The following is a 27,410-nucleotide window of genomic DNA, read 5'->3' as shown; positions in this document are numbered from 1 at the left end:
TAGTTCATGCAAATATTATAATGCTTAAATTTCTTACTTCACAGATAATTTGATTAACCCTTTTTTTTAAAGGATATGCTTTACATTTAGAATGCATATTTGATATCAAGTTCTTTGATGATTACAAAATGTAATATATTTTATATTAGTGAAAGTGGCACATAGAGAATGACATTGGGACAAAGTTTGGCCTCGTCCCCACCAACTAAGTCCCTGTCCCCACAAACTCTGATCCCATCCACTCAAGCCTCGAATAGTTATGATTTTATATTGAAATCATTTTATTAAAGTATAAAAAGAAACAATATTCTGTACAACTGTCATTTTATAAATCATAGATACAGAACAAAGATCAACAAAACTTCTGTCTCCCCTCCCCTCACAAATATCCCCTCCACTATCGAGACAACTGAACAGGCTAAATTACTCAGTGCTGCATAGAAAAATCATGCTAACAGAATACTTCGGTCGTACACACAGAACACAAATGCCAAACCCATAATAATTGACAAAAAATGATAAACATAAATTAAACCAAAAACCCAAGAAGCCACACCTTGCATGTAGTACATCTATATAGATATATAAATAAAGAGTCGGTGTCAGAATCAGAGTTGAAGGTTTGATGCACCAACTCTACAGCCCTGCCCTTGATGCAGGCTTATCGCCGAAACATTGGTCATGTTGCACGGTATTGAATCTAGGAAATCTTGGGTGAGCCTAAATATAATAATCATTTATGTACATTAAGAAGGTAATGTTGTAACCATGCACCTATATTTGGACTCTAATAAGGTGTCTGTTTGGAACTTATGTAAATGAAGAGAAGTAGACACCAACTTGCCTTTATAGGGTACTAGCATTACATTACCAATATTTGTATATCCTTTACTGTAGATGCAATCACTCTTCCGAAAATGGCAAAGAAAGATCAGATCAATTATGAGTATTTTATGATCAAGTATATGTATGTTATATCACATTCATTGTTAATTTAATCATGAATTGATCATTTGTGTGACATTTGAGCAGACTGAATAAACCATTGAGGCCTACTATGTATGTTACTATGTTAGAAAAACAACTGTAGGAGGAGTGGAATAGATGAACTTGGAAAGACCAAATTTATGCAAAATTCAACGTTTACCGTAATACCAAAGTTATAAAAGCGATGCAGTTCTCAAAGTACGAAAAACAAACAGTGATACAGTTCATGTTGTACAATGACAATGTATGTCAATTTCAGATCGTTGAACACTAGTAGATGGTCCAATGGACAATAAATCGGGACCATTTACTGGTCTTCGACGATCTGAAACTGACACTCTGTACATTGTCATTGTACAACATGTGGACTGTATCACTGTTTGTTTTTCGAACTTTGTGAACTGTATCGCTTTTATTATTTAAGGATTAAACATTGAATTTTGCATAAATTTGGTCTTTCCAAGTTCATCTACTCCACTCCCCCCTACAGTTGATTTTGTGGTTCCTCCGTTTTTTTGCCAAGTTTCCAAGTTTATTCAGCTTTGATATATCGTCTATCAAAGAATGTCTAGACAGTTTACAACACTAATTAGCGTCAGAAACAATCAAATTAAAAATAAAATAAAATTTTAAAAATAGATAGGGGATTGACTAAACTAAAAGACAGACTGAAATGCGAGGAAGAGTGGGTAGGGAAAGCGAAAATACATTGAGATAGAAAATAAATTAAAAAGGGCAGGGAAGGGGTAGTGGGAAGTACATTAGGGGGGGAGGTTCGCTTCAGAGAAGCATTTGTTATTTTCTTCCAAGGTGTTTAGGTTTGAGGGGTAGTAGTTCTTATTTTATGAGGAGTTTATATAAATATGTCTTCTTTCACAGAGAGATTCCATGTATATTTGATGCCGTCCCCCAATCTAGATGTCCATGGAGAATGCACGTTGCAAATCACCTCTGAGAATATCTGTCTGTGGGACATCCAGAATCCCAGACTAAAGCTTGTCTCTTGGCCACTGTGTTCACTGCGACGCTATGGACGGGACCCGACTTGGTTTACCTTTGAAGCTGGAAGGTGAATATTTTGTAACAGCACCAGAGTATCATTACTTACGATGCACTCATGAACAGTGAAGGTCACTGCTAGGTTTTGTAATGGTTTGTAGCTTACAGAGTACTATATATTTGCCTGAGTTGGCATGTTTCTGGCTGCAGTGTCCAGTTTAAATTTTAGGAGTAGACATTACAATGGCCAAGGTGATCAAACGCTAATGATTGGGGTCAGATGCGACGCATCTTCACGGGTGGCGTTAAATTAGTTTGACATTTTAAAACCTTGCTGCTCAGAGAGAATACTTTTATTTGGGCTGGAGAAGGCACCTTGAACTTCGAGCAGATTTCATTGACAGTGCTAGGTACTGACTTGTGTTCAGATCATACAAAGAAACTGAATCTGCTTTTATTTTCTGTGTTGGCAGGATGTGTGAAACTGGGGAGGGGCTGTTCATCTTTCAGACAAGAGACGGAGAGGCCATTTATCAGAAGGTCCACTCAGCTGCGTTGACCATAGCAGAACAGCATGAACACTTGTTAAAGAATGTCAAAAAATCAATGGTATGCTTCTTTTCCTTGTTTTCAAAACCGCAGACTGTGTACAAGATGCAGGCAAATTTTAATATGACAAGAACACAATATATAAAACCCTTTTACCAATAAAGGGACCCGACACGGTCCGTGTTTCGGACAAACCTTCGTCAGGGGTCCATGGTAAAATAGGGGGGCTAAAAAAAGCCACAAAAAATGTTGGCTTTTTTGGCGAACTTGACACACACAGGCATCCCATCGATATTCTTCATTTATTGTGGCTTTTTTTAGCCCCCCCTATTTTACCATGGACCCCTGACGAAGGTTTGTCCGAAACACGGACCGTGTCGGGTCCCTTTATTGGTAAAAGGGTTTTATATATTGTGTTCTTGTCATATTAAAATTTGCCTGCATCTTGTACACAGTCTGCAGTTTTGTTTTGTTTGCTTCTGGCTGATTTTTTCTGCAGATCTTTTTTGGATCCTTTTTTTGTTTTTGTCTTTTCCTTGTTTTGACATAAAACACCACGTCTGGCCCAGTCTACGCAGTGCAGGGAAGGGGGGACGGGAAGAGATTTTGGATTTCACTCGTACCTTCTGTTCAATAATAACTCAAGGTCAGCTACATTCAAGTACAGCACCAGTGGCGTAGTGAGGGAGGTTGGCGCCTGACATAGCTGTGCCGTGCCCCCCACTCTTCCTCACCGCTTGAGCACTCCCCCCCCTGGGCCCCATGTACCTCTCAAAATGCTCACCGGCATGAGCAGTGTCTTCCACCTGCTGCTTGTGCTGGCCACAGCTCACTTCTGATGGCATATCCTGGTCCCATAATCAGGAAATGACATCAGAAGGGAGCAGAAACAGCGCTCAGGGCGATATGCCCCTCTGCCCTTATACGCCATTATACAGTAGATCTTTACCTGTTTCCAGAGGACTTAATAATCTAAGGGGTCTGATATTCAGCCCATGGCAGTAAATGGCTATGACCACCCATCTGAAAGTTAACCAGGCACCAGTCCATATTCAGACTGGTGCCAGTTAACACACCGTATAAAGACAGGACAGTTGTTTTGCTATCTTGACCTTATGCGGTTACTTAGCTGGTTAGCAGATTTAAACTTGCTACTAGCCAGCTAAGTTCCTGCTCTTATCTAACTGTACCCCCCCAGACCACTCACAATCTAGTCAGTTTTGGCATAGGTAATGAGGACCCACTTAAATAAATAATTTTTTTTTTTTTTAAAAAAGGGATATCCAGCATTACTGTTCAATTAAGTGCCACTGAATATCCATGAATTGCCTTGCACAAGCGACTGAAACGGTCAGCAGCTTCTCCTGGCCATTGGAATTGTTTTGAATATCAACTGCTAAGTTTGTACCTGAAAGACTGACTTCAATGAAAAACTCTCCAGAGAGTGATCAGTTCATATATAATGATATATATTGTGGCGGGGCCAGGAGTAAGCCTAGCGCTGGCAACCCGGCTCCCGCCCCAGGCGTAGGACGGAGCGCTCCCAGGAGGACTCCCACTGGATAATCAGTAGAATAATTAGTTGATTGCTTTCTGGGTAAAGTTCAGCTTTTATCTTTATTACCCCCAGTTCAAAGCACTGGGGTTCCAGTAGTCCCTCTGGCTGAGTGGACTTAACAGAAATCATACATTCACAAGGCTTCTTCTTTATAATACAATCCAGCCTGCTGCTCAGGCAAAAAGCCAAAAATAAACCAAAAATGTTTTCTCTTTAGTTTTACTACTTTTGTCTGCAGATACTTCAGGAAGCTTTTCTGCCTGACCCACCTGAAGTCCAATGCCCCCACTACCCTTATGCTCCTGGGTAGGGGCTAGGGAACTTTATATAACCCAACCTTTTATGACTGGTGTAAGTCCCCTCCCAAAAGTTCCCTGCTTCAGGGTTACGTGATGTCAGGTCTCTGAGTTCCATTCAAGCTTCTCGGGGAAAGCTAATTATGGTTCTCACCTCCTTCCCTTTATCTACAAGGCCTCTCTCTCAGGCTCTAATTGATGCATTCACACATGCTTACAGTTCTGCCTAAGGGAGAAAGAACGCTTCACAAAATACATTCACTTTCCTTCCCCTCCCCCATTCATACCTTATTGACTGTGATTCTACCGGAGATCCCAGGCTGCTAGATTGCACTCCATTTCACTGCTTCCAGATAGCTCTCCCTCTAATTCCATTAGGGACTCTTCGCTTTCTGAGACTGGGTAAGAACTCCCTTCAGGGGCAGCTAACGGCCAGCCCTGCCCTGGAAACCTTTCTCCTCTCTTGAACTTCTGCTTAGGAGCCAGAAGTCTGTTAGCTCGGGAGGGTTGTAAGACAGCCTGTGCTTTAGCTCTGGTCTGGGACAGAGAACTCCTAGCAGGCTCCTTCCTGCTCAGCACGGCACTTCTTGTTCTAGCAGTTCCTGAATTCTCCCCTGCCTTCTCTCCGGTATTCTTCCGAGTGTTCCCAGCTGTGCTGATTTTATGCTGCAGGCTTGTTCCCACTCTCCCTCTGGGTTCGTCCTGCCTGTCAGCCCCGCCCCTCTCATTAACCATGCCTGTGCTGGTTTTCTTTACTAGGGGTTTTGTTGGAGAACTGCCCAAGGAGTTATAAAAGGGATTATAATGCCCTAAACCAGATGTTGTGGTTTCTGCCCTTCTCTCTTTGCCTTGCCATGCCTGTTGGCTCTTGGTGATAGGAACAGGGTTACTGGGCAGCTTCCTGGGCTTAGGAATAGGGGCAGCCCTTTGCAAGGCAGGGTTTAAAACCGGGTTTAAACTGCTGACAGGCGCTTCCCTATCACTATATATATATATATATATATATATATATATATATAAAATCACTCTCTGAGACTTGATGGAAAAATATGTGTCTTATACTTCTTCAATTACTCAAAAAATTCATTTTTTCTCTTCATATTTTTAAGTTCATAATGTGCAGATAAACGAAGAAATCACTGAGTTGTTTAAATATAACAGACAATTCACTTAGCTGTTAGCTGCAATCTGGGGGGTCCCAAAGTGGTCCCGTTTTGAAATCTGCTTCAGGAGACCCAATATGAATTTTCAAAAATACTTGATACAAAAAGATATATCAAATTGGCAAATCTCTGTGATATGCGGTCGGTCAGTTGAAACTTTCAGAGCAAACATCGACACTTAACAGTAATACGACCGGGTTTAAAGCGTGTTAAAACCATGGGCTCGCACAGCTAAAAACTAATTTTTAAAAAAGGTGGAATGATAAAACTACTTGTGCCCCAAAAAATTAAGAACAGTTTAATGTGTGCACAAATGGTGATACCCTGTGCCTTATATTCTAATAAACCTACAGAAAAATATGAGGTTCTCTTTCTGTGTAGTGATGTCAGTGTCCGGTACCATCAGGTCGTGGCTTGGACGGGCATGCGCAGACCATCTACAGATGGTCTGCGCATGCGTGGGAATCGCACAACAGCGATCCGTGCCTACAGATGGGAGTGTTCCTCCGATCGCCTCCCCCCCCTCATCTGCATATTTTAGTTTGTAGAATTCGTCGGACCTGCCCGGATCAGGCACGATCGGGCTGGTTCGTGAATCTAGCCCAAAATGCACCTACCAAGTGGTGTGCGTAACTTCTAATCAATGCCAATTAGTAGGTGTTAATTGGCAATTATCGGTGGTGATTAGGCTTGTTAAATAAGTTGTGTGTGCAAATCGGCTCTGTGAACTGATTTATGTGGACAACTTAAGGCGCCTTATACATGATTTGGAGATTAATTCATAAATAGTGCCTACATTTGGAATCCTTTACCAACACTATTAAGCAGGGCAGGATTAATTTGCCGAGGGCCCCTAGGCACACTAGTACACTGGGCCCCCTGCCCCGCCCCACCCCACCGTGCGCCCAGGCAGAAACAGGAAGCTGCGTCAGAGGGAAGCTTTGGGCAAGCAGCACCGCTTGCACAATTACAGTTCCCGTTGCATTTCTTACCCGCGTTGCTTGCTTGTCTTACTTTCCGTCGATGGGGGGGGGCTGCATTGCCGATTGGGGTGGGGCCCGCATTGCCGATCGGGGGGGGGGCCCGCGTTGCCAGTCGATGCTGGAGGGGCCCATCGCCGTTTGGAAAATACAATGTTGGTGCCCTCCTTCATCGGGCCCCCCTGACAATTTCGGGCCCCTAGGCACGTGCCTATTTGGCCTATTGGTTAATCCTGCCCTGCTATTAAGGAACATTCCTACCAAAACTTTCATAAAGGCCTAAAAACCTATCTATTTGGAAAATATCTTACTTCCCCCCCCCCACAAACAGGCTATGACCAACAGAAACCAAACAAGACACAAACCACCTCTCCCATCTCGATAGATAATTCGGTGACGGGACTAAATCGCGCGAGACAACGGCGCACCGACAACTGAGCGCAGACAACTGAGCGCAAGGTTGACGGCGCGCCGAAGAAAAACACTATTTTAAAGGGCTCCGACGAGGGGTGTGGGGGGGGGAACTCCCCCACTTTACTTAACAGACATTGTGCTGGCGTTGTGGGGGGTTTGGGGGGTTGTAACCCCCCACATTATACTTAAAACTGAACTTTTTCCCTAAAAAACAGGCAAAAAGTTTGGTTTCAAGTATAATGAGGGGGGTTACAACCCTCCAAACCCCCCACAACGCCAGCGCGATGTCTGTTAAGTAAAATAGGGGGGTTCCCCACCAACACCCCCCGTCGGAACCCTTTAAAATAGTGCTTTTCTTCGGCGCGCCGTCAACCTTGCGCTCAATTATCGGCGCGCCGTTGTCTCGCGCGATTTTGTCTATGAACCGATAATTCAGCTCTCTATATACCCATCACCGCACAAACCAGGAAAGTGACACTCATACCAGAACCTGTAATGTCAAGATTACAACCCCAGATATGGGCAATCCTGTACAAACCATATTCCATAATCATATGTATGCCTACACAAACCCAGATATCTATGCCATGAACCCTAATGAAATAATGTAAATCCCGGATATGGCCAGGCTCTTCTAAATTGTACATCACACTGAACTCCTTCTGGGGCATATTTAGGGTTACCAGACGTCCAGATTTCCTTTTAAGGACATGTCCGGCGGTCTGGACGGCTTTTCAAAACCCAGCACTTTGTTCGGGTTTTGAAAATCTTCCTTTCATAATCGCGTCAGGAAGGGGCATCCGCACATGCATGGACGCCACGTGGTGATGTCACACGTATGCGTGCACGTGATATCATTACGTCGTATGCACGGATGCCATCTGTGGGCAGGGCTGGGGGCGGAACAGGGCGGGAAAGAGGCAAAACTGGGCAGTCCTGGGGGCGGCCTTGGGTCTGGATCTTCCATCGCTTATCTTCCCAGTCCCCTTCCATTCTTCCCCCTTCTTCTTCTTGATCACTGATCAGTCGCCTAGAGCTTGCAAAGGTTTGTGCGACTCACAAATGGAAGATTAGATTAGATATTAGCAATCCATAAATATTAATGTAATTTGGATGCCCCCCCAAAAATGTACATGGAGCTTTTAGGTGTGAGGCTGAACCCTGGTATAAATCCCTGCTCCTAAATTAAGCACAGATCCCCCCACATTCTATAATAGTATATACCTCCTTAGTGAACGCCCCTAACTCACCCATGCTTCTCCTGTGGCTACGCCCCCTTTTCAATTGCGCAATAAGGGCCAGATTCTATAAACGGTGCCTAAATCATCAGGCACCTTGAAAAAGAGGCGTCGGCTACGTGCCAGTCACGCCTAGGTGTCATGTATAGAATCGTGCCTTACGGCGCTTATCACAAAACTTAGGTGTCGGCAACGTAGCCCGGATTTTATTGGCCTAAACTGCAGGTGCCTAAGTTATTTTAAAAATTGCGCCTAATAGCGCTTATCTCTGTCTCCACCCCCCAGACCCGTCCATTTAGGCACCTACCTTTTATAGAATTGGGTAGGTGCCTATTGGCCAATTAATTATTGTTTTTGAATTAATGCGGGCGCCAATGTAGGCGCCTATGGTGTCCTAATTTAGGCATCCTTTATAGAATCTGGCCCTATAGGATTTGCTTGCATATCCTTATAGAGCAGTGCAGAGCGTGATGTACTCGTCAATCCAAATTTTTGCCAATAATGCCAATCTAGGCCCCTAAATTAGGGCTCCTTATACAAAGCCGCGGTAGAGGCTCCTACCGTGGGCCAGTGAGGTAAGTGCTCTGACTCTCATGGGAAGTCTATGAGCGTCAGAACATTTACCTCGCTGGCCCATGATAGAAACCTCTACTGCAGCTTTGTAAAAGCCAGTGTTCATTTTTAAATTAGCCGTTAATGGGCGATAATGAGCTCATAATTGGCAAAAGTTAAAATTAATTGGATGGGAGGCGCCTAACTTTGGGTAGGCACGTAGCCCGAGGCATCTACCAGAAAGTGGGTGTGGTTGTGGGCAGATCGTGGGCATGCTTTCGCAGCTAGGCTCCTAAATTGGACATAGGCCAAGAAAACCCTGGAATACTCGTAGATAGGGGGCGCCTAAGATTCTGATGCCTACCGGTGCCTATACCCAATTTAGGGGCTGCTCGGTGCGATTCTATAAACTGTACCTAACTGAAGATTGACAGCCTCTAGGTTTCGCATTTCGTGGTGCCTGTTTTTTAGCCCCTGTTTATAGAATCGGAGTCCCTTCATGCCATTTGCCCCCTAGAACTGCCTCCAGGCCCGCCCAGTTCTGCCCATCCCCGTCCCTTTGTGCCCCATTTCTGCCCTCAGCCCTGCCCCCAGCTGCCTGTTCGTCAGGCAGGTAGGCATCTGCGCATGTCAAGCCCGTGTTGTTCCTGCATTACATTCGTACATGCACGGATGCCCCCCCCCGACGCGATTTCATTTCAAAACCCGGACCGTGCACTGGGTTTTGAAAAGCCGTCCGGTTGTCTGGTAACCCTACCCAAGATCACAAGGTAGGATTTTGTGCCCTGGCTTCCCTGGTTCTCAGTCCATACCTCTACCCATTAGACGTCTCCATTCGTTGGCAAATGAAAATCCACCCCTTATATGTCCTTTTTCCTAATACATTTCTTTGTAATACAGCTTCAGATGAAATTGAGTGACAGAGCCGTTTCCCTGAGCACAATCGTGCCTCTGCCCCGGAGCGTCTACTGGCAGCACATCACACGACAACACAGCACAGGTCAGCTGTACAGCTTACAAAGTAAGTATGAAATAGAGAATGGAATAGCTGCACCGGTTGAGACATGTCAACATCCCCAAATTCTTGAAATGGAAAATCTATAAGGTTACATAAATCAGGCGTTTATGCCGTCCCAGAGCCTCACCTTTGGGGGAAAAAAATCATTCAGCCTTTTATTCTACGAAATACCTTTGTCACAAAAATGGATGGATACCTGGCGGTTCGTGAAAGCTAAGCATTTATATCTAATGATGCAAATAAAAGCTGGTTTTGACCGGCCCCGGGAAATATCCAGCTCTGCTCGACGGAAATTTATTGTCTGCACGTCTGAATGATGCAGATGAGAGGCTTTAGTAGCTAACTCACTGAAATGAGAGACCCAAGGTGACGGTTTTGATTTTGTTCATTGAGTGAAATAAGAAATTGTGTGTGTCAAAGAAAAGATGAGAAATTTACTCAGGGGCTCTTTTACAAAGCTGCGGTAAAAAGTGGCCTTAGTGCTTCCTTATGCTGGTCATTCCCGCGCACTAAGGCCAATTGGCCAATTTTACCTCAGGTATAAAATGACTGGATTTTTCTCTCCTCAGTATTAATGGCCACCTGCTCATTTTCCCGCTTGTGCAGAGCTATTAGCGAGTGAGTCCCTCCCGCCATGTATTTTTTAGATAGCAAGGGTTCATGCACTAACTACCATACTAGTACAGTATATCGCAAACTGTATGCCTCCTGAGATTTCTGGTGTGCTGCGACACACTGGCAAGGAGGAGAGTCGTCCACGCTGGCTACCTGCCTACAGGACATGTCTCTTGCGGCGAGAGGTACGTCCTGTTGGAAGTCAGCCGGCACAGATGACTCTCCTCCTGGCCATCGTCTCTCCTCCTCTCCCCACACCTGCTGGATCCCTCCACTGGCGGGTCGCAGCTAGATGAGCCTCCGCGCATGCACGGCCGCCGACATGATGATGTCACAGATGGATGGATCAACACTTCATACTTTAATTCACTTTTAATGTTACAGTAAGATTACGGCAATGTCATACGCAGGCTAACCTAGTGTGAGCAAAAAGAGGCTGCAAACAGTGCTCACAAATTTGATAGAGTGACACTTTTATGCATTCAATAGTGTTTTAGCCTGTTACATTAACGGGTGCTAGGTGCCCTTTCCTATGTCCTTAGTGCCCCAGTGTCTCTTTCCCATGTCCTTAGTGCCCCCATTGCCTCGGTCCTGTGTACTTAGTGCCCCCAGTGCCTCCTTCCCATGTCCTTAGTGCCCTCAGTGCCTCCTATGTCCTTAATGCCCTCAGTTCCCCTTCCTATGTCCTTAGTGCCCCCAGTGCTTCCTTCCTATGTCCCCCTCACTACCTTCCAGAATTTGTCCCACCCCACCTCCCGAATCCAGCCTGCCTTCCTCCCTCCCTCCCATCCTTCTGTGCAGTAGAACCCTTGAGCAGCATCTTTCCATTTCTACCCCCCATCGCTCCGTACAGTAGAACCTGGCATTTTTCTATCCCTCCCTCCCTCCCATCCCCCTGTGCAGTAAAACCGTTGTTTCCCCTCACCACCACCACCACCGCCGCCGCCATACAGCCGACTCCACTGGCCCTCCCATCTGACCCTCCCACCGTGAGACGACATACAAACCTTCCAACTCCAGCAGCATATGCAGCACTCTAAACATGCTGCTTCGCGGCCTTCTACTGCCCGTGATTTCCTCTGCCGCGTCTCAGGGACGCGGCAAAGGAAATCAAGGCAGTTGAAGGCCGTGAAGCAGCGTGTTTACAGTGCTGCGGACGCTGCTGGAGTTGGGAGGTTTTTGCTTGTCTCGCGATGGGAGAGTTGGATGGGAGGGTCAACGGGTGTTCGGGTGCGCCGAGGAGGGGTGTGGGAGGTGGGATGCACCGACAAAGAACTTCCTTACAGTGAGTGAGGGGGGAGCCGCGCAGGGCATGATCTGTAAGGGAGCTGACAAGATCGCAGGGACTGTTGTATGCGTGCATGCGCACTCCTGCCAGCCACGGACCTACGGATCAGGGATCACGGACCACGCAGGTAAGCGTGCGCTTGCGCGCTTAGCATTTTATTATAGTAGATTATCATCGATTATTGATCCTTTCTAGAATGGCATTTAAGTTGTTGGTGTTGGCCCACAAGGCATACTATAATCGTGTTTCATCTTTTATGGCCTCCATGACTATCCAATATGTTCTTGGGAGATCTCTGTAATCCGTGAATGACCATCGTATAGCTTTTCCATTGGTGTCAAAGTCGTGTCAGAATATTGCTCATGGGGGGTGCATTTTTGGGGTGTATTCCTAGCTTATGAAACAAACGTTCTAGTTCTTTTCTAACAGAAACTTCCCAAATTAAATTTAAAAAGATGTTAAACATGAAAAATGTCAAGGTCTTGCTGCTTGAATTTGTTTAATGACTTCACTCAGCAAAGGAATTATAAAGGGAAGGATATATGCGATCGGGGGTTGGTTTGTATATCTTGAGTGTATGTTTTTAGGTCTTTTCAATCATATTCTGGAGTTCTTTTAATAATTTTTATTTTATTTTTATTGAACTATATATTCCACTGTGACCTATCAAAGCCTATTGGCATAGTAAATAATAAACTTAAATTATATGTTATGTTAATCAGGTTTTCTATTCTGCCTTTACCTATTCAGTTCAAGGTCGGATTACAAGAGGTTGGGTCAGTTATCCAGGAAGTGACAATGGACAGATTGACATAGACATTCAAGAGGGTTGCTAGTTCAAGTAGATCAGTATAACTATCAATACAGTTAGGTCATAGTTTCAACTATATAGTTGCAAGTACTAGTAGGTCATTGTTGGATAGAACATAAGAATTGTCGCTGCTGGGTCAGACCAGTGGTCCATCGTGCCCAGCAGCCCTATTTGAGTCTAGCCTTACTTGTGTATGTTCTGTTCCAGTAGGAACTTATCCAATCTTGTCTTGAATCCCTGAAGGGTGCTTTCCCCTATAACAGCCTCCAGAAAAGCATTCCAGGTTTCTACCACTCTCTGGGTGAAGAAGAACTTCCTATTGTTTGTACGGAATCTTTTCACCTCTAACTTTAATAAGTGCCGTCTTGTTCTCTTCACCTTGGAGAGGGTGAACAATCTCTCTTTCTCTACTAAGTCAATTCCCTTCAATATCGTGAATGTTTTGATCATGTCCCCCTCTCAGTCTCCTCTTTTCAAGGGAGAAGAGGCCCAGTTTCTCTAGCTTCTCGTTGTACGGCAACTCCCCCATTCCCTTAACCATTTTTGTCGCTCTTCTCTGGACCCTTTTGAGTAGTACTATGTCCTTTTTCATGTACGGCGACCAGTGTTGGATGCAGTATTCCATGTCCCAGCAGTTGTATTAGTTTAGGAATGTGCTTTTACAATTACCGTTTGTTACTTCAGGGTTGGCCCCATGGCTTTGTACAGAAATGCTTTTAGATGTTTTCTAAATATGAGACAAGATCATGGTGTAAATGGTAGTGGTTCTAGCATTTTGCTAATTGATATTGGATGGATAGGGTAATTTGCCAGGTAGACTTTATATTGTTGCATGCAGGGAATTTTAATTGGAAAAGATTTCTGGTGGTATCTATGTTAGGGGCACCCTGGAGTAGGACAGCCAACTCTACTATTAATACTACTACTAATTATTATTTCTATAGCGCAGATAGGCGTACACAGCGCTGTACATTTTATGTTTAAATCTGTTTATTAGTTTTGAATAAGAAGCTAAGAAATGGAACAAGCAAACAGTTGATCATAACACAAGAAAAAAAAACCCTCCCCAACCCACCCACCCTCCCTTCCATGGGAACAGCTACTCCAATATTCAACAGAACAGAAACAGAACAAAAAAATTAATTCAGTAACCGACTACGTACAGTGGGTGTCAAAGTAGAACAAAAAGGTAACCAACATCGTAAATAAAGGGAACCATGCTTAGAGTCCATATCAGCAATAGCCAGGCGTTCACACCCCTCCTGCTGTATCATCTGAGTCTGCCAGTGTGACACTGTGGGGGTATTCGGAGATAACCAGCATTGAAGAATAGTCTTGATGCCCATAAAGATAGCTTTCTGTACAAATGCAGCAGCACCCGGGCGAACAGGGAGCAAGGAAAGTTTCAACATGAAAAGAAAAGTATCCGTAGGCACCCAAGTACAGTTCCAAAGAGACCTAATGTGCATGCAAATGCATTTCCCATAGGCCCGGATGCCCGGGCAGAGCCAAAACAAATGGCTCAGAGAAGCTTTGGGAGCCGCACACTTAGGACAAGTGTCAGTAGAGCGTATGTGCGCCTTAAAGGCTCTGACGGGGGCAAAATAGGCCCGAACCAAGAACTTCCTTTTCCACAGCAGAGACCAATAATTTTGCCCCCTTGAAGAATGCTCCGCTTCAGCATAGTCACAGAGATGGGGAGCTGCAAATCCTGTGTCCATTTAGCTGCCAGAGTGTCATAGTCCAAATCCCCAGCCAGCTCCTGCAAAAATCAGTGGTGAAAACGCAAGGGTATGGGAACCTGTGCAGTTAAACAAAAAACTTCAGACAATTTCTCCTTAATCTCCTCAGTCAGAGCGGAACCAGGGAGAGAATGGACATAATGTTGTAATTGTCTATAAGAGAACCACATAACGTCCGAAAGGACTGGAGAGAACCATCAGGCTGTAGGACATGAAAAAGATAAAACAAATCCCTCCTATGCCACAGGGGAGGAGCGCCAAGATCCATACCAGGGAGAAAGTCCCCATTACCAGCTATAGGCAAACACGGTGTCACGTCAAACCGAATAGCCAACTGAGTACAAAGTTGCTTCCAAATTTTTCGTACAGGAAATAAGAACAAGTCCCCACAGGTCTGCACCCGTGGTGGTAAACATTTCACATGAAGTAGATAACTAAAATGAGAGGGAGCAAAAGCGAGGCACTCCCGCTGTACATTTTAACATACAATAGACAGTCCCTGTTCAGAAGAGCTTACAATCTAATTTAGACAGGACATTTCAGGGTTGGGGAGATTATAGTGGGTATAGGTATCTGACAGCAGTGAGGGAGAGTTAAGATTTGAAAGTAGTTTCAAAACAGTGGGCCTTTAGCTGTTAGGTAGGCAGAGGCATTCCCTCATAGGATCTTAAAGGCAGTGATGCCCAATTTAAACTTGATTCTTGCGGTTATCAGCAGCCAATGTAGTTTCGTAGAGTAGGGCTGCGGGTGTTCTATTTCCATAGTCCATATATGAGTCTTACCGCTGCATTTTAAGCTAGTTGTAGATGGTTATTGTTATATAAGAGAAGTCTTTTTAAAAAATCAGGTTTTTTTGCTTAGCATTCGACGTCTCTGGAGCTTTTGATTCCATAGATTTGAGTCTATTGTTATCTAAACTACAGACTTTGGGACTGAAAGGGAAGGTATAAGAATAGTTTTCATCAGTGGTATAGCTTATAAAATGAAAACTGCAATTGAACCACTCAGTCAACTCCTTCTTCTTTTCCCTGATCCATTTATCGGCCCCTTGAGTTCCAGTTAGGAGCTCCGAGGTTCACTTTTCATCTCAGTAATTACATCTTCTAGGCGGAATCATAAATAACACTGTTACTAATTCACTTTTGCTTTCTGTAATTAAGCTGTCAGTTGATGCTTAAATGGATATCAGCCGAAACACACGGCTGAAAGCAAATTACAAATGGGTTTTTCCTTACAGAAATGACACTCGTACCTGGCATGGGGCAGGTGAGCTGCAGAAGTTACCGAAGTCCCTAAACCAACCTCTTCGACAAGTAATCTCCTCTTTCTCTCCAAATTTCCTCTCTCTCTTCCTACTTCCTCTTTCTCCCTCTTGCCATTCCTCCTCCCTCTCCATGTCGCCTTGAGCCTGTATAGGTATGCGTGACGCATAAATAGAAGATTAGATTAGACTAATGGCTTCATGCTTCCAGTTACTTGATGAAGCTATACTGAAATACATATTAAATAATGCAGATCTAGGTGAAGCCACTTATGCAGCCAATCATTAGTAGGGTTTCCAACTTTAGACGATACAACATAAATGGTCTGACCCTCCCTCCTTCCCTCTGACCTTAACAATCTCAATCCTTCGCAACCTATTTGTTTTATCTTCTCAATCTTGTCCCCTCCGAGCTTTCCTTTACCGTAAATCCTTTTTTGGAAGCAGTGGCTGGTATCGTACTCTACCATAATGCTGGCGGCAACAGTAGTGAGAGCGTGAAGGTGCACAGACCCTGCAAGGGCTTTTCCTCTTCCCAACGTCCATGAGAGAGATGAAACCTGAGCAAATGTTGTCTCAGAGCTCACCCATGTCAATGCCACCGCATTCACTAAAGAAGAAATAACTACAGGCAGTCCCCAAGTTACAGATACCCTTAAGTGCAGCTCATACTTAAGAACGTGGTTGCGACTTCATTTGATTTCACTGAGCAGTATTTCCTGTGGCCTAGACTTCTACAATTCTCCTTCAGCAGATTTAGGAATGATGAATGGCCACATTAAGAATAGTGTGTGGTTGTGAATGCCGTACCTTAGAGGGAACACTGGCTAGGGACAGTTGGCCCTTTTGTCAGCTGGGAGCAGAACTAAGCAGCAAGAATCTTAAAATCCAACTTAAGAACAGCTTTACAAACATAACTCGTTCTTAACCCGGGACTGCCTGTGATACTTTTAGATGGGTCTGTAGGGAGGGAAGAGCAGAGCAAAGTGATACTCTGGAGCAGTGCATGCAATTACTGCATATTTCATGGATACCGATTATGGATATTTTGGAAATCAGACTGGCTTGGAGTTTGCCAAGGACTAAGTTGAGAAACCCTGTTCTATAGAGTGTCAAGGGGAGATTTTGCCATGAATACTTGAAATTACATTGACTTATTTAAAGGTCCTTAGAACTGTACTCATAAACCCCACCAAAGGTTTGTAAGACAGAGCATCATCAACTGCCCCTGGCTGAATTTCAGTCTTGCTAGAATCCCAGACTGATTCATATCTGCATTCATTTGGTTTATATGGCATCTAAAAATATAAAGTGCATTGCCAGAGGTTGTGGTAAGAGAGGATAGCGTAGCTGGTTTTAAGAAAGGTTTTGACAAGTTCCTGGAGGAAAAGTCCATAGTCTGTTATTGAGAAAGACACGGGGGAAGCCACTGGATTGGTGGCAAGGAATATTGCTACTCCTTGGGTTTTGGCCAGGTACTGGTGACCTGGATTGGCCACCATGAGAACGGGCTACTGGGCTTGATGGACCATTGGTCTGACCCAGTAAGGCTATTCTTATGTTTGTACCTATGAATTAATAAGCATACAAGCAATTTATCTAATCTAATCTAATCTATTTTTGCGTCACTCATACCTATACAGGCTCAAGGCGACTGTAAAGAGAGGTAAGAGGGGGAGAGAAAGAGGAGGTGTAATTCTCTGACCGCGCAGTGTTCTCTTACCCACATCCGCTCTGCAATTCGCTGATTATATAGTGCTACTTAATGTGATTCTTGTAATTCACTGACCCTGTATCTCACCTTGTACTCTCATTGACCGTCCAATGTACTCTTATCTACCTTACCCTGTAATTCGCTGTTTGTACAGCTTTTCTTCATTGTGAACCGCCTCGAAGTCGTAAGATTATGGCGGTATAGAAAAATAAAGTTATTATTATTATTATTATTAAAAGGGAGAAGAAGGGGAGAGAAAAAGAGGGGAGAGAGGAGGAAGGGAGGAAGTGAAAGGGAGAGAAGAGAGGGTAAAGTAGATTAAGTATCGAACAGATGGGTTTTCAGTTTTCTTCGGAAGATGATGTGGCAAGGTTCAGTTCTGGTCTTTTCTGTAACGCCATTCCAAGTTTTGGCTCCTAGGAAGGTAAGCATGGCGTGGAAAACTCGTTTATAGTGAAGATCTTTAGTGTTTTGGTGCACAATGGAATTAAAACAAAACAAAACAGAATGTGCGGGAAAAAAAACCCCCATGAAAAGTATATAAAAATCGCAATAACTTCTTTAAACGAAGACTAACTGAACTTTTTGTGACTTGGCACACCTCTACCTGTCTTCCTGTCACTAGGGCAATTGTAATGACAGTCTGTTAGCTTTCTCTATTTTTCTAATTCATAGCCCTACAAACTGAGAACCTTATAAACTGTTCCCATCTCCCTTTATACCAAAGATTTACACATTTTAAACTCCATTGTTATTATCAATGTTTAAACATAACCAGTGAGAAAAAAAATCTCTAGCAAGATAAATAGGGGGATTTGCATGTGGCATCTTCAGCTGAGAAGTGTGGCAAACGCTGCTGGGATCATTAATTTTAATTTGCTTTTAAACACTGTTTGAACATCAAAGGTGTCAAAAGCCAATAAACCTAACTGAGCAGACGTGCTAATGGTCATTTTGGTTTTCCACCTTGGATACCACTGTAAACAAGGCAGCTGCCTTATGCAACATGAAATATTCATGGATTCGCACTGAGTGTGTCTTAATTAGAGTGTATGACAAAACAGTTATTTGTTTCAATTTCCAGCTCTAAAGGCATCAGGAGAAAAAAAAAAAAAGACCACATTAGCTGTATTTAAATGCGATTTTAAATGCCTGGTTTCAAATCAGACGTTCATAATATAAATATGTGAATGCTGTTTTGTTTCCGTCAACACAATTTATTCTGCAAGTGCAAAACAAATTGATGCTTCATAATTTCTGGGCTCTGGGCTCCTGTCATTTGCATAAAATTGATAACCAGGACGTCCTAGCAACCGCCCTCCAGAAGGTAACATCATTGAACCTTTAATAGCACTTGGTTTTTAGGGTTCAAAGGCCTGGATTCACTAACCTGCCCAATCGGGCCCGATCCGGGCAGGTCCAATGAATTCAGGACTGAAAAATATCCAGATGGGGGCGATCGGAGGAACACCCCCATCTGCCTGCACGGATCGGCGCAAGCCCATCTGAGACGCAACCTTTTTTTTTAACTTAAAACTTTAGTTTTTAGCCCTGCGAACCCAAGGTTCTAACCCACTTTAATCCCGCGGGTTAAAACCATGGGCTCGCTGGGGGGGGGGAAGGGCAGGAGAGTTTCGGGGAAGAGCAGGAGAACGGCGATGCGGCAGGAGAGATTCGGGGAAGGGCAGGAGAACAGCGATGCAGCAGGAGAGATTCGGGGAAGATCGAGGCAGAGCAGGGCGGCATGAGGGCGAGCAACAGAGATAAGAAGTAGGGCAGAGCAGGGCAGCATTCGGGGCGAGCAGGCAGGAGAGATTGCAGGGCAGAGAGCAGGGCTTCCAGTCGGAAAGACGTTTTCGACTGGGCCCCAGCAGTCGCTTCTTCAGGTGATCGGCCAGCCCAGTCGGATCGGAAATTTGGTGTTTTGAATCGGGTCGCTGTCCAATTTGCATGCGTTTTACCTCATTTGCATGCATGGATTCGAAGCGGATCGCAGGAGAGGTAAGTGAATCAGGCCGGATGGAAATTTGATTGTAAAGGGGTCGCAAACCGATTGGTACACGATCGGTTTGCTTTATGAATCTAGCTAAAAGTGTGGTACAAACAGTATTACTAAGTAGAGTGGACTACTGCAATTCTCTTTATTTGGGAGTAAAGATGAGGGCACTGCAGATGTTAATTAACTCTGTCGCAAGTTTGATTACTGGGGTTTCAAGAATGACTCATATAACCCCAATGTTGAAACAATTGCATTGGTTACCTATGCAGGAGAGAGTACAGTTTAAGATTCTTTCAATCATACAGCAAATCTTATATCCAGTTTCTCCAATGGCACTAAAGGAGTTTTTTTGAAATCTATCAACCCAGAATATGTTTGAGATCTGAAAATAGTATGAAGTTGAGTTTGGCGGGTAAGATGTTAGTCTCTTGTGTTAAGATTGGGGCAACAATGCTGTCTGTAGCAGGTGCCAAGCTCTGGAATGCGCTGCCTGGTATTCTGCGATTCTGTGATGGGAGACTGAACATAAGAACATAAGAAATGCCTTCACCGGATCAGACCGAGGTCCATCCTGTCTGGCGATCCGCGCACGCGGTGGCCCATTTAAGTACACCTTTTAGGAGACCCGGATTTCCCGTATCCCTCAATATGGTTTTCAAGAAGATGTGCATCCAACTTGCGCTTGAAACCCAGAACAGTAGTCTCCGCCACAACCTCCTCCGGGAGAGCATTCCAAGCGCCAACCACTCGCTGTGTGAAACAGAACTTCCTAACATTTGTCCTAAACCTGCTGCTACTCAGTTTCAGGCTATGAACTTTAAGAAAATGTCGAAAACGCAATTATTTGTCAATGCCTTCATGTGCTAATGCTATTTCCTGTTAATGCTTTCCTGTCGTGTAAATGTTTTTATGGGATTTTCTCTTTCCATCTTGTAGGATGAACTTAAAAGAAGGTTTTAATAATGATATCGTTAGCTAATGTTTTATTGTGTTTGCCTTTTTTTTTTTTTGTAAATCTTTATTAGTTTTCAATTATTAACAGTGCAATACAGTGAATTTAAACATAAACGAATCAAACAAAAGCACTTTAAATATACAAATATGTCAACAACAAACATTTTCACCCTCCCTCCTCCCCTTAACTAATGAGAATAAAACCACATGTATAATTTCAATAAAATAGATATAATGAATAATAATTATAATGTTTTCGCATCCCCCTCCCTCCCACCCTGGATGTGTAAGGAGGACAGATAAAAAGAAAAGGTACATGACAACGACTGTGACTCAAAAAATGATGTCAATGGGCTCCACACCCTTTCAAATGCACTACTATATCCTCAAATCTCAGTATTCATTCTCTCATATTTGTAGCTCTAACATAAGTTTGCCCACCAGAAAGTATAATTAAGTCAATCATAACTCTTCCAGTTACGTGTTATCATCTGGATGGCTATTCCCGTCATTATTAAGAAAAACCAGCTTTTATAGCGATCCAAAGAAGGTTTGACATGTAATAGAGTACCACAAATTGTGTTTGTCTTGTTTAACCATGTTTAGCATTTTTAATATGCTTGCATGTAATTTTGCAAACCGCATAGTTTTTATGCGGTATATAAATTTTTAAATAAATAAATACTTGATTAAACCAACAATCCGATAATGTTGCAAACTGGCAACATTTTGCTCACTCTCAACCTCAAGATGTCTTCCCGTCCCCTCTGAGATAAGAAAGTGATATAAGTGATATAAGTTACGTGTATTTGTTCATTAGACTGCAGATGTTTGCCTGGCACTGGAGTTGACGTTGAAGCCCACTCTAGCTCATCCAGATCTGTCTTTCCACAATCGGGGCCCATAATGTGGACGTCTGTGTTCCAGAACTGGCTTTATTTTCCAACTATAGGAATGGCCATCTAAGCCCCATGTTAAGAAATGCAGACTATCAGCTGGAGAGTCTCTATACTTCTCTAGTCAGTATTTTCTAATACATTCGCTAGTCATCTACAAAATTGACTACTGCAACACCCTGTACAAGGGATCTACCTTAAAAGAAATATGTAGACTGCAAATTCTTCACAATGCCGCAATAAAAATAATCACTAAAAGAAAAAAAATTTGATCATGTAACTCCTTTTAAAGGAAAAGCATTGGTTGCCTATAAATCACAGAATCACATATAAAATAGCATTACTCATGCACAAAATATTAATAAACAAAGCTCCTGCATTCTTAGAAAGATTTCTAATACCCTATATTCCCACAAAATCTTTAAGATCCGAAGAAAAATCTTTATTAGTAGACCCCTCGCTAAAATTAATTTATTCAAGGAGGGATGTGATTTTCTCTGTTACAGCCCCTCAAATTTGGAATTCGCTCCCGATCAACATAAGAGAAGAAAAATTACTTAGTAAGATTAAAAGTCTCCTAAAAAGTTGACTTTTTAAGGATGCTTTTAACTGATTCATTTAAATTTTATTATTTTACAGTGGACTAGAAGTACTGCTAAGTGAAAATTAAGTGGGTAAGCTTCCCCAACCTCTTGTTTCATTACCTATCCCTTTTTTATTTGTTTATGAACTGTATTTATTCCTTTTTTTTCCTCCTCCCTTTTTCAAACGTATTATTTTATTAAAATAGTACTAATTGTCTTGTTTTTTATTTTAACCCAGTTTTTAACTAAGGGCTCCTCTTACGAAGCCGCGTTAGCAGCTTTTTCGCACACACCTTTTTAGCGTGTGCTAACCCCCGTGTTAGCTGAAAAATTACCGCCTGCTCAAGAGGAGGCGTTAGTGGCTAGCGCAGCCAGCAAATTAGTGCACGCTATTATGCACGTTAAACCTCTAACGTGGCTTCGTTAAAGGAACCCTAAATGTAAATCGCATTGGATTTGGATTTTGCGATCAAATCAAATATTTTAAATAAATTTGAAACTTGAATAAACTTCTTTCCCTAAAGGCCAAATGCAAGTCACAAGTACCTGACAGAATCCCAGAGAGTAACAAGATTCCATGCTACCAATCCCAGGGCAAGAATTGCCCCTATATATACTAATTTACATAAGAACATACTGGGACAAACCAATGGTCCATTATATTCTGTGGGCACCTTAGCATTTATCATGCACTAAATGGGTTAGAGTGCCTTAGTAAAAGGACCCCAAAGAGTTTTAAGTTAAAAAATGCATCTAATATTCTCTCTCCGTATAAATGGTTTATTGTTATATAAAAGAAGTCAGAATCTGATGGCGAAACGATGCCCAACACTATGGAACAGGACCTACTTTTACTGGAACAGTGGTCCAGTACTTGGCAGCTGAATTTTAATGCCAAAAAATGTAAGGTAATGCACCTTGGTAGCGGAAATCCATGCAGGAGGTACACCCTGAATGGTGAAAACCTAACAAGAACTGCAGCAGAATGGGACTTGGGAGTAATCATCTGTGAAGATATGAAAGTTGCCAATCAGGTAGAGAAAGCTTCAGCAAAGGCGAGACAAATGCTGGGATGCATTAGAAGAAGCTTTATCAGCCGAAAGCCTGAAGTTATACTGCCGTTATACAGATCCATGGTGAGACCACACCTTGAGTACTGTGTTCAGTTCTGGAGACCACATTATCAAAAGGATGTGAAGAGAATGGAGTCAATTCAGCGAATGGCCACTAGGATGGTCTCAGGACTCAAAGATCTCCCATATGAAGAGCGTCTGAACAGGCTACGCTTATATTCTCTCGAAGAGCGCAGAGAAAGGGGGGACATGATAGAAACATTCAAATACATACGGGCTGCATTAAGGTGGAGGAAGAAATCTTTCATCTTACTGGTCCCACGGCGACAAGAAGGCACACATTAAAACTCAAGGGGGGAAGATTTTATGGGGACACCAGGAAATTCTTCTTCACCGAAAGGGTGATTGATAGATGGAATGGTCTTCCACGTCAGGTAGTTGAAGCGAGCACAACGCTCGACTTCAAAGGACGATGGGACCGTCAGATGGGGTCGCTCCAGAGGAATACTTAGAAGACGGATTCTCGAAGGAGGGAGGGTTCGTGAGTGGGCAGACTTGATGGGCCGTCGGCCCCTTTCTGACGTCATACTCTATGTTTAAAAAAATCAGGTTTTTTTGCTTAGCACTCAACGTCTCTGGAGCTTTTGATTCTATAGATTTGAGTCTATTGTTATCTAAACTACAGACTTTGGGAGTGAAAGGAAAGGTATATGAATAGTTTTCATCAGTGGTATAGTCAGGGTGAGAGGCGCTTGGGGAGGTGGCATTCCTTCCCCATGCTTTTCTCTGCCACTCCTTTCTGCACGCCCCCCTTCCCTTCCCCTGTACCTGTTTAGCTTTCCCGATGCAAGCAACATCGCCAACCTGCTGCCTGCCTTTAAAAAAAAAAATTAATTTATATTCCACATATCCTATGTAATTCTATGCGGATTACAAATTACTCAGGTACTCAAGCGTTTTTCCCTAACTGTCCTGGTGGGCTCCCACTCTATCCCTCTGATGGCACTTCTTAGACATGGAACCCGGAAGTGATGTCAGAGGGAGAGCCAATACTGGCACAAGCAGCAAGTTAGAGTTGTTGCTTGTGCCGGCAAAAAGCTAGAGGTACGGTGTGTGGCCTGGGGTGAACCCCCCACACTGCCCCCCTTTAGTACGCAACTGGTTTTAATCATATTTGATGGGGCGATCATTAAAGGTGTTGAGTAAAGATATATTTTCTGAGTTTATGAATATGTTGCGAGATGTTCCTCAAAGGTCTGCGTGAACATGGCTTCCATAGGCAGGGCAGGATTAATTCGCCGAGGGCCCCTAGGCACACAAGTAGCTTGGCCCCCTGCCCTGCCCTACCCCACCCCACTATGCGTCCAGGCGGAAACAAGAAGCTGCGTCAGAGGGAAGCTTTGGGCAAGCAGCACCGCTTGCACAATTACTGTTCCCGTTGCATTTCTTACCCGCGTTGCTTGCCTGTCTTACTTTCCATCGATGGGGGTGGGAGCTGCGTTGCTGATTGGGGTGGGGCCCGCATTGACGATCGGGGGGGGGGGGGCCCGCGTTGCCGATCGATGCTGGAGGGGCCCATCGCCATTTGGAAAAAACAATGTTGATGCCCTCCTTCATCGGGCCCCCCTGACAATTTTGGGCCCTAGGCACGTGCCTACTTGGCCTATTGGTTAATCCTGACCTGTCCATAGGGAAGATTTCAATGGTAGTTTGGGTTCCTCGTTCCCACATGCATCACTTTGCAGATGCTCACATTAAATGTCACCTGCCATTTTTATGCCCAGTCTTCAAGTCTCACAAAGTCCTCTTGCAATTTTTCACATTCCTCTTGTGATTTAACAACTTTGTGTCATCAGGAAATTTACCCCTCCTTTTACAAAACCGCAGAAGCGTTTTTTAGGACAGGCCAGTGTGCTGAATACTCTGAGTTGCTCCCAACGAACTCTAAGAGCATTGGGAGCAGCGCAGAGCATTCAGTGTGCTAGCTGGTACTAAAAACTGCTTTTTCTGTTTTGTAAAAAATAAGGGAGGCCCTGGGGAATCCCACTATTTACCTTTCTCCATTGAGAATATTGACCATTTAAACCCACTCTCTGTTTTCTGTCTTTCAACCAGTTCTCAATCCATAAAAGGACATTCCCTCCTATCCCATGACTTTCTAATTTCCTCAGAAGTCTTTCATGAGGTACTTTGCCTTTTGAAAATCCAAATACACAATATCATCCAATTCACCTTTAACCACATGCTCACTCACCCCTTCAAAGAAATGCAATAGATTGGTGAGGCAAGATTTCCCTTGACTAACACCATGTTGACTTTCTATCATTAATCCATGCTTACGCATATGTTCTGTCATTTTGTTCTTTATAATAGCCTCTACCATTTTGCCCGGCATCGACGTCAGACTCACTGGTCTATAATATCATGCTGGTTATAGAGACTTGCAAAAATCTGTCGACCTTCATTCATCTCAAAACCTTCTGAAAATGGTCTTACTGCTGTTTCTTTTGTTTGAGGAGGGCATCTAGTGGACGTCTTGAGTACTACAACCAATATGAACTGGGAATTTGAAAGGGATGGGTATTCATTAAAACAAAGAAAAAAAAAAAAAAAGCAAGCTCTTGTTTCACTTCATTTCCGAAATGTAAAAAAAAATGAATAAAAGTGCCAATAAAGTAGTTGGCTCGATTTATTTTTGTTTTGTCATTCTGAATGAACAACCAGGAGCCAATGAAGCTAGAGGACAGGCACAGGATCAATCCATTTCAAACCAGTTTCCATCCAGCTAATCTCAGTTAGTCTCAAAGTAAAACCACAAACAGAAACTGCTAGAGAGTGAAGATAACAGATTGAGAAGCTCCTTTCTTCTTTTAACTATATTATGTAGTGGAAATGTTTTCATTACTAGCAGGAAGACCAGACCATATTACATGGAAGCAAGTCCATCTCCAATTTCCCTCACCAAAGACATTTAGGACTTTTGTTCAATGGAAGGCTTTCTTCTCTTATCAGGCTCCTTAACCCTCTCCTTCACTAACGCACAGCGCGGGTTTTAGCAACGGCAGCGGCGGTAACTGCTTCGACGCTCCTAGAATTCCTAGGAGCTTTTGAGCAGTTATCACCGCTGATGGCGCTGAAACCCGCGCTACGCGTCAGTAAAGGAAGGGGGTTAATCTGGAACGGTCTCCCTATTTTAATAAGATCAGTAGGTCAATATGCTGCTTTTAGAAAACTGTTAAAGACATTCTTGTTTAAAAAAAATTATCTTGAAATTTACCATCTTCTGCTGTTAATGTTCTATTTGAATATGTGTCATTATATTATGGGCTCCTTTTACGAAGCCGCATTAGCGGTTTAACGCACGTAAGAGCGCGCGCTAATTTTCCAGCCGCGCTAGCCGCTACCGCCTCCTCTTGAGCAGGCAGTAGTTTTTCAGCTAGCGCGGGGGTTAGCGCAGGCTAAAAAGTTGCGTACGATAAAGCCGCTAACGCGGCTTCGTAAAAGGAGCCCTATGTTTAACTGGGTTTGTTCCCAGTAATAGAAATGAACTTGTAAGGGCTTTGGTGAAATATAAGTCAGAACGTAATGTAATGTAACTAAGCAGTTTCATATAGAATTACCCCCAAAGCTTTATTTCTTATCTTCCTCTACTTGATAATGCTGAATAAGAAAAATTTGGTAGGGCACAGTTCACCCAGGTGAGGTCAAGCAATCTGATTGGTTGATTATCATCTCTGTCCTTCCCTCCTGCATTCCAACCTTGTTATACTAACTCGCTGGAGATCTTTGCTTGTCCATGAAGACTTTTTTACCTATTGATAAGCTTCATTGGCCAACCCATTACCTCTACTGACTCAGGTCTCTAGGATAAAGTAGTAGAGGAATTAATGATCTTTCATTTCTTTCTTTTTAATTTCTATGGCTGAAGAAGTTTCCAGTCCACTGAAGCTCCATCGGACAGATACGTTCCCCAGCTACAGATCAGAACATTGATAAAGACTGCAAAAGATTTTGGAAGCTGCTTCTGTTGTTTGGAGACAAACTGATTCAAGATTATTAAAGTGAAGAGAAAATGAAATAGAACATTGGTGAGGAGGACTGTGTCAAGAGTCTATACTCACGTTGGAAATACTAATTCTGCGATGCAATTTTTTTAACCTTTGCAAAAAAAAAAAAGAAAAAAAAAAGAAAAAGAGAATCATTCTGTTATGTATATATTCAATGCATTTTTGTTTCATATTTTAAAGTTGAACAAACACAAAAAATGTTTTGATCAACTGGTTTTGTATCCTAGGAATTTGTTGCAAATATATGAGATGTTTCAATGTGTTTTCATAGTCATTTCACTTTATTTTTTCAGCTGGTAATCCATTCTGTCAGTGATGGTTGGGGTCCTCTCTTAATTTTACTTTTTTGATTCCTTCCTTCTAGGCTTCCAGCTCATTCCAAACTGGATTCTGTTGAAATACAGCACTTTACGACCTCCTTTGCACCTATCCAGGGATCCCCCCCTACTTATCCCCCTCTTTTATAAAAGTTGGCAGTGTGAGCCGGTATGGTACCGTATATACTCAAATATAAGTTGAGACCCCCCATTTCCCCCCCCCCCCAAAAGGAGGAAAAATATAAGACGGGGCTTAATATTCAAGTGCCATGCCCTGCCAGGATCTGCACCCAATGTCCCTTCCCTCACGCCCTCCCCTGCCAGGCTCTGCACCC

At 43.3% G+C, this 27,410-nt stretch overlaps 1 protein-coding gene across 7 annotated transcripts in view; it reads left to right on the top strand.

Moving 5' to 3' along the window:
- The window catches only part of DOK5 (docking protein 5), a 188,397-nt gene extending 161,530 nt beyond the window's left edge, over window positions 1-26,867 (top strand). For 5 of the 7 annotated variants that reach the window (XM_033914414.1, XM_033914418.1, XM_033914419.1 and 2 more), the window contains 4 exons: window positions 1,867-2,056; window positions 2,460-2,595; window positions 9,637-9,757; window positions 26,620-26,867. In XM_033914414.1, coding sequence (XP_033770305.1) covers window positions 1,867-2,056; window positions 2,460-2,595; window positions 9,637-9,757; window positions 26,620-26,684 — 512 coding nt within the window. In that variant the 3' untranslated portion in view covers window positions 26,685-26,867. Of the gene's footprint in view, window positions 1-1,866; window positions 2,057-2,459; window positions 2,596-9,636; window positions 9,758-25,064; window positions 25,172-26,619 lie in introns of those variants that run through there. The other 2 variants (XM_033914415.1, XM_033914416.1) reach the window with 2 other exon arrangements.
- Window positions 26,868-27,410: the final 543 nt, after the last annotated feature.

The sequence above is a fragment of the Geotrypetes seraphini genome, chromosome 11 (genome assembly GCF_902459505.1).
Source record: "Geotrypetes seraphini chromosome 11, aGeoSer1.1, whole genome shotgun sequence".
NCBI lineage: Eukaryota > Metazoa > Chordata > Amphibia > Gymnophiona > Dermophiidae > Geotrypetes > Geotrypetes seraphini.
This window is presented reverse-complemented; position numbering and strand designations above follow the sequence as displayed.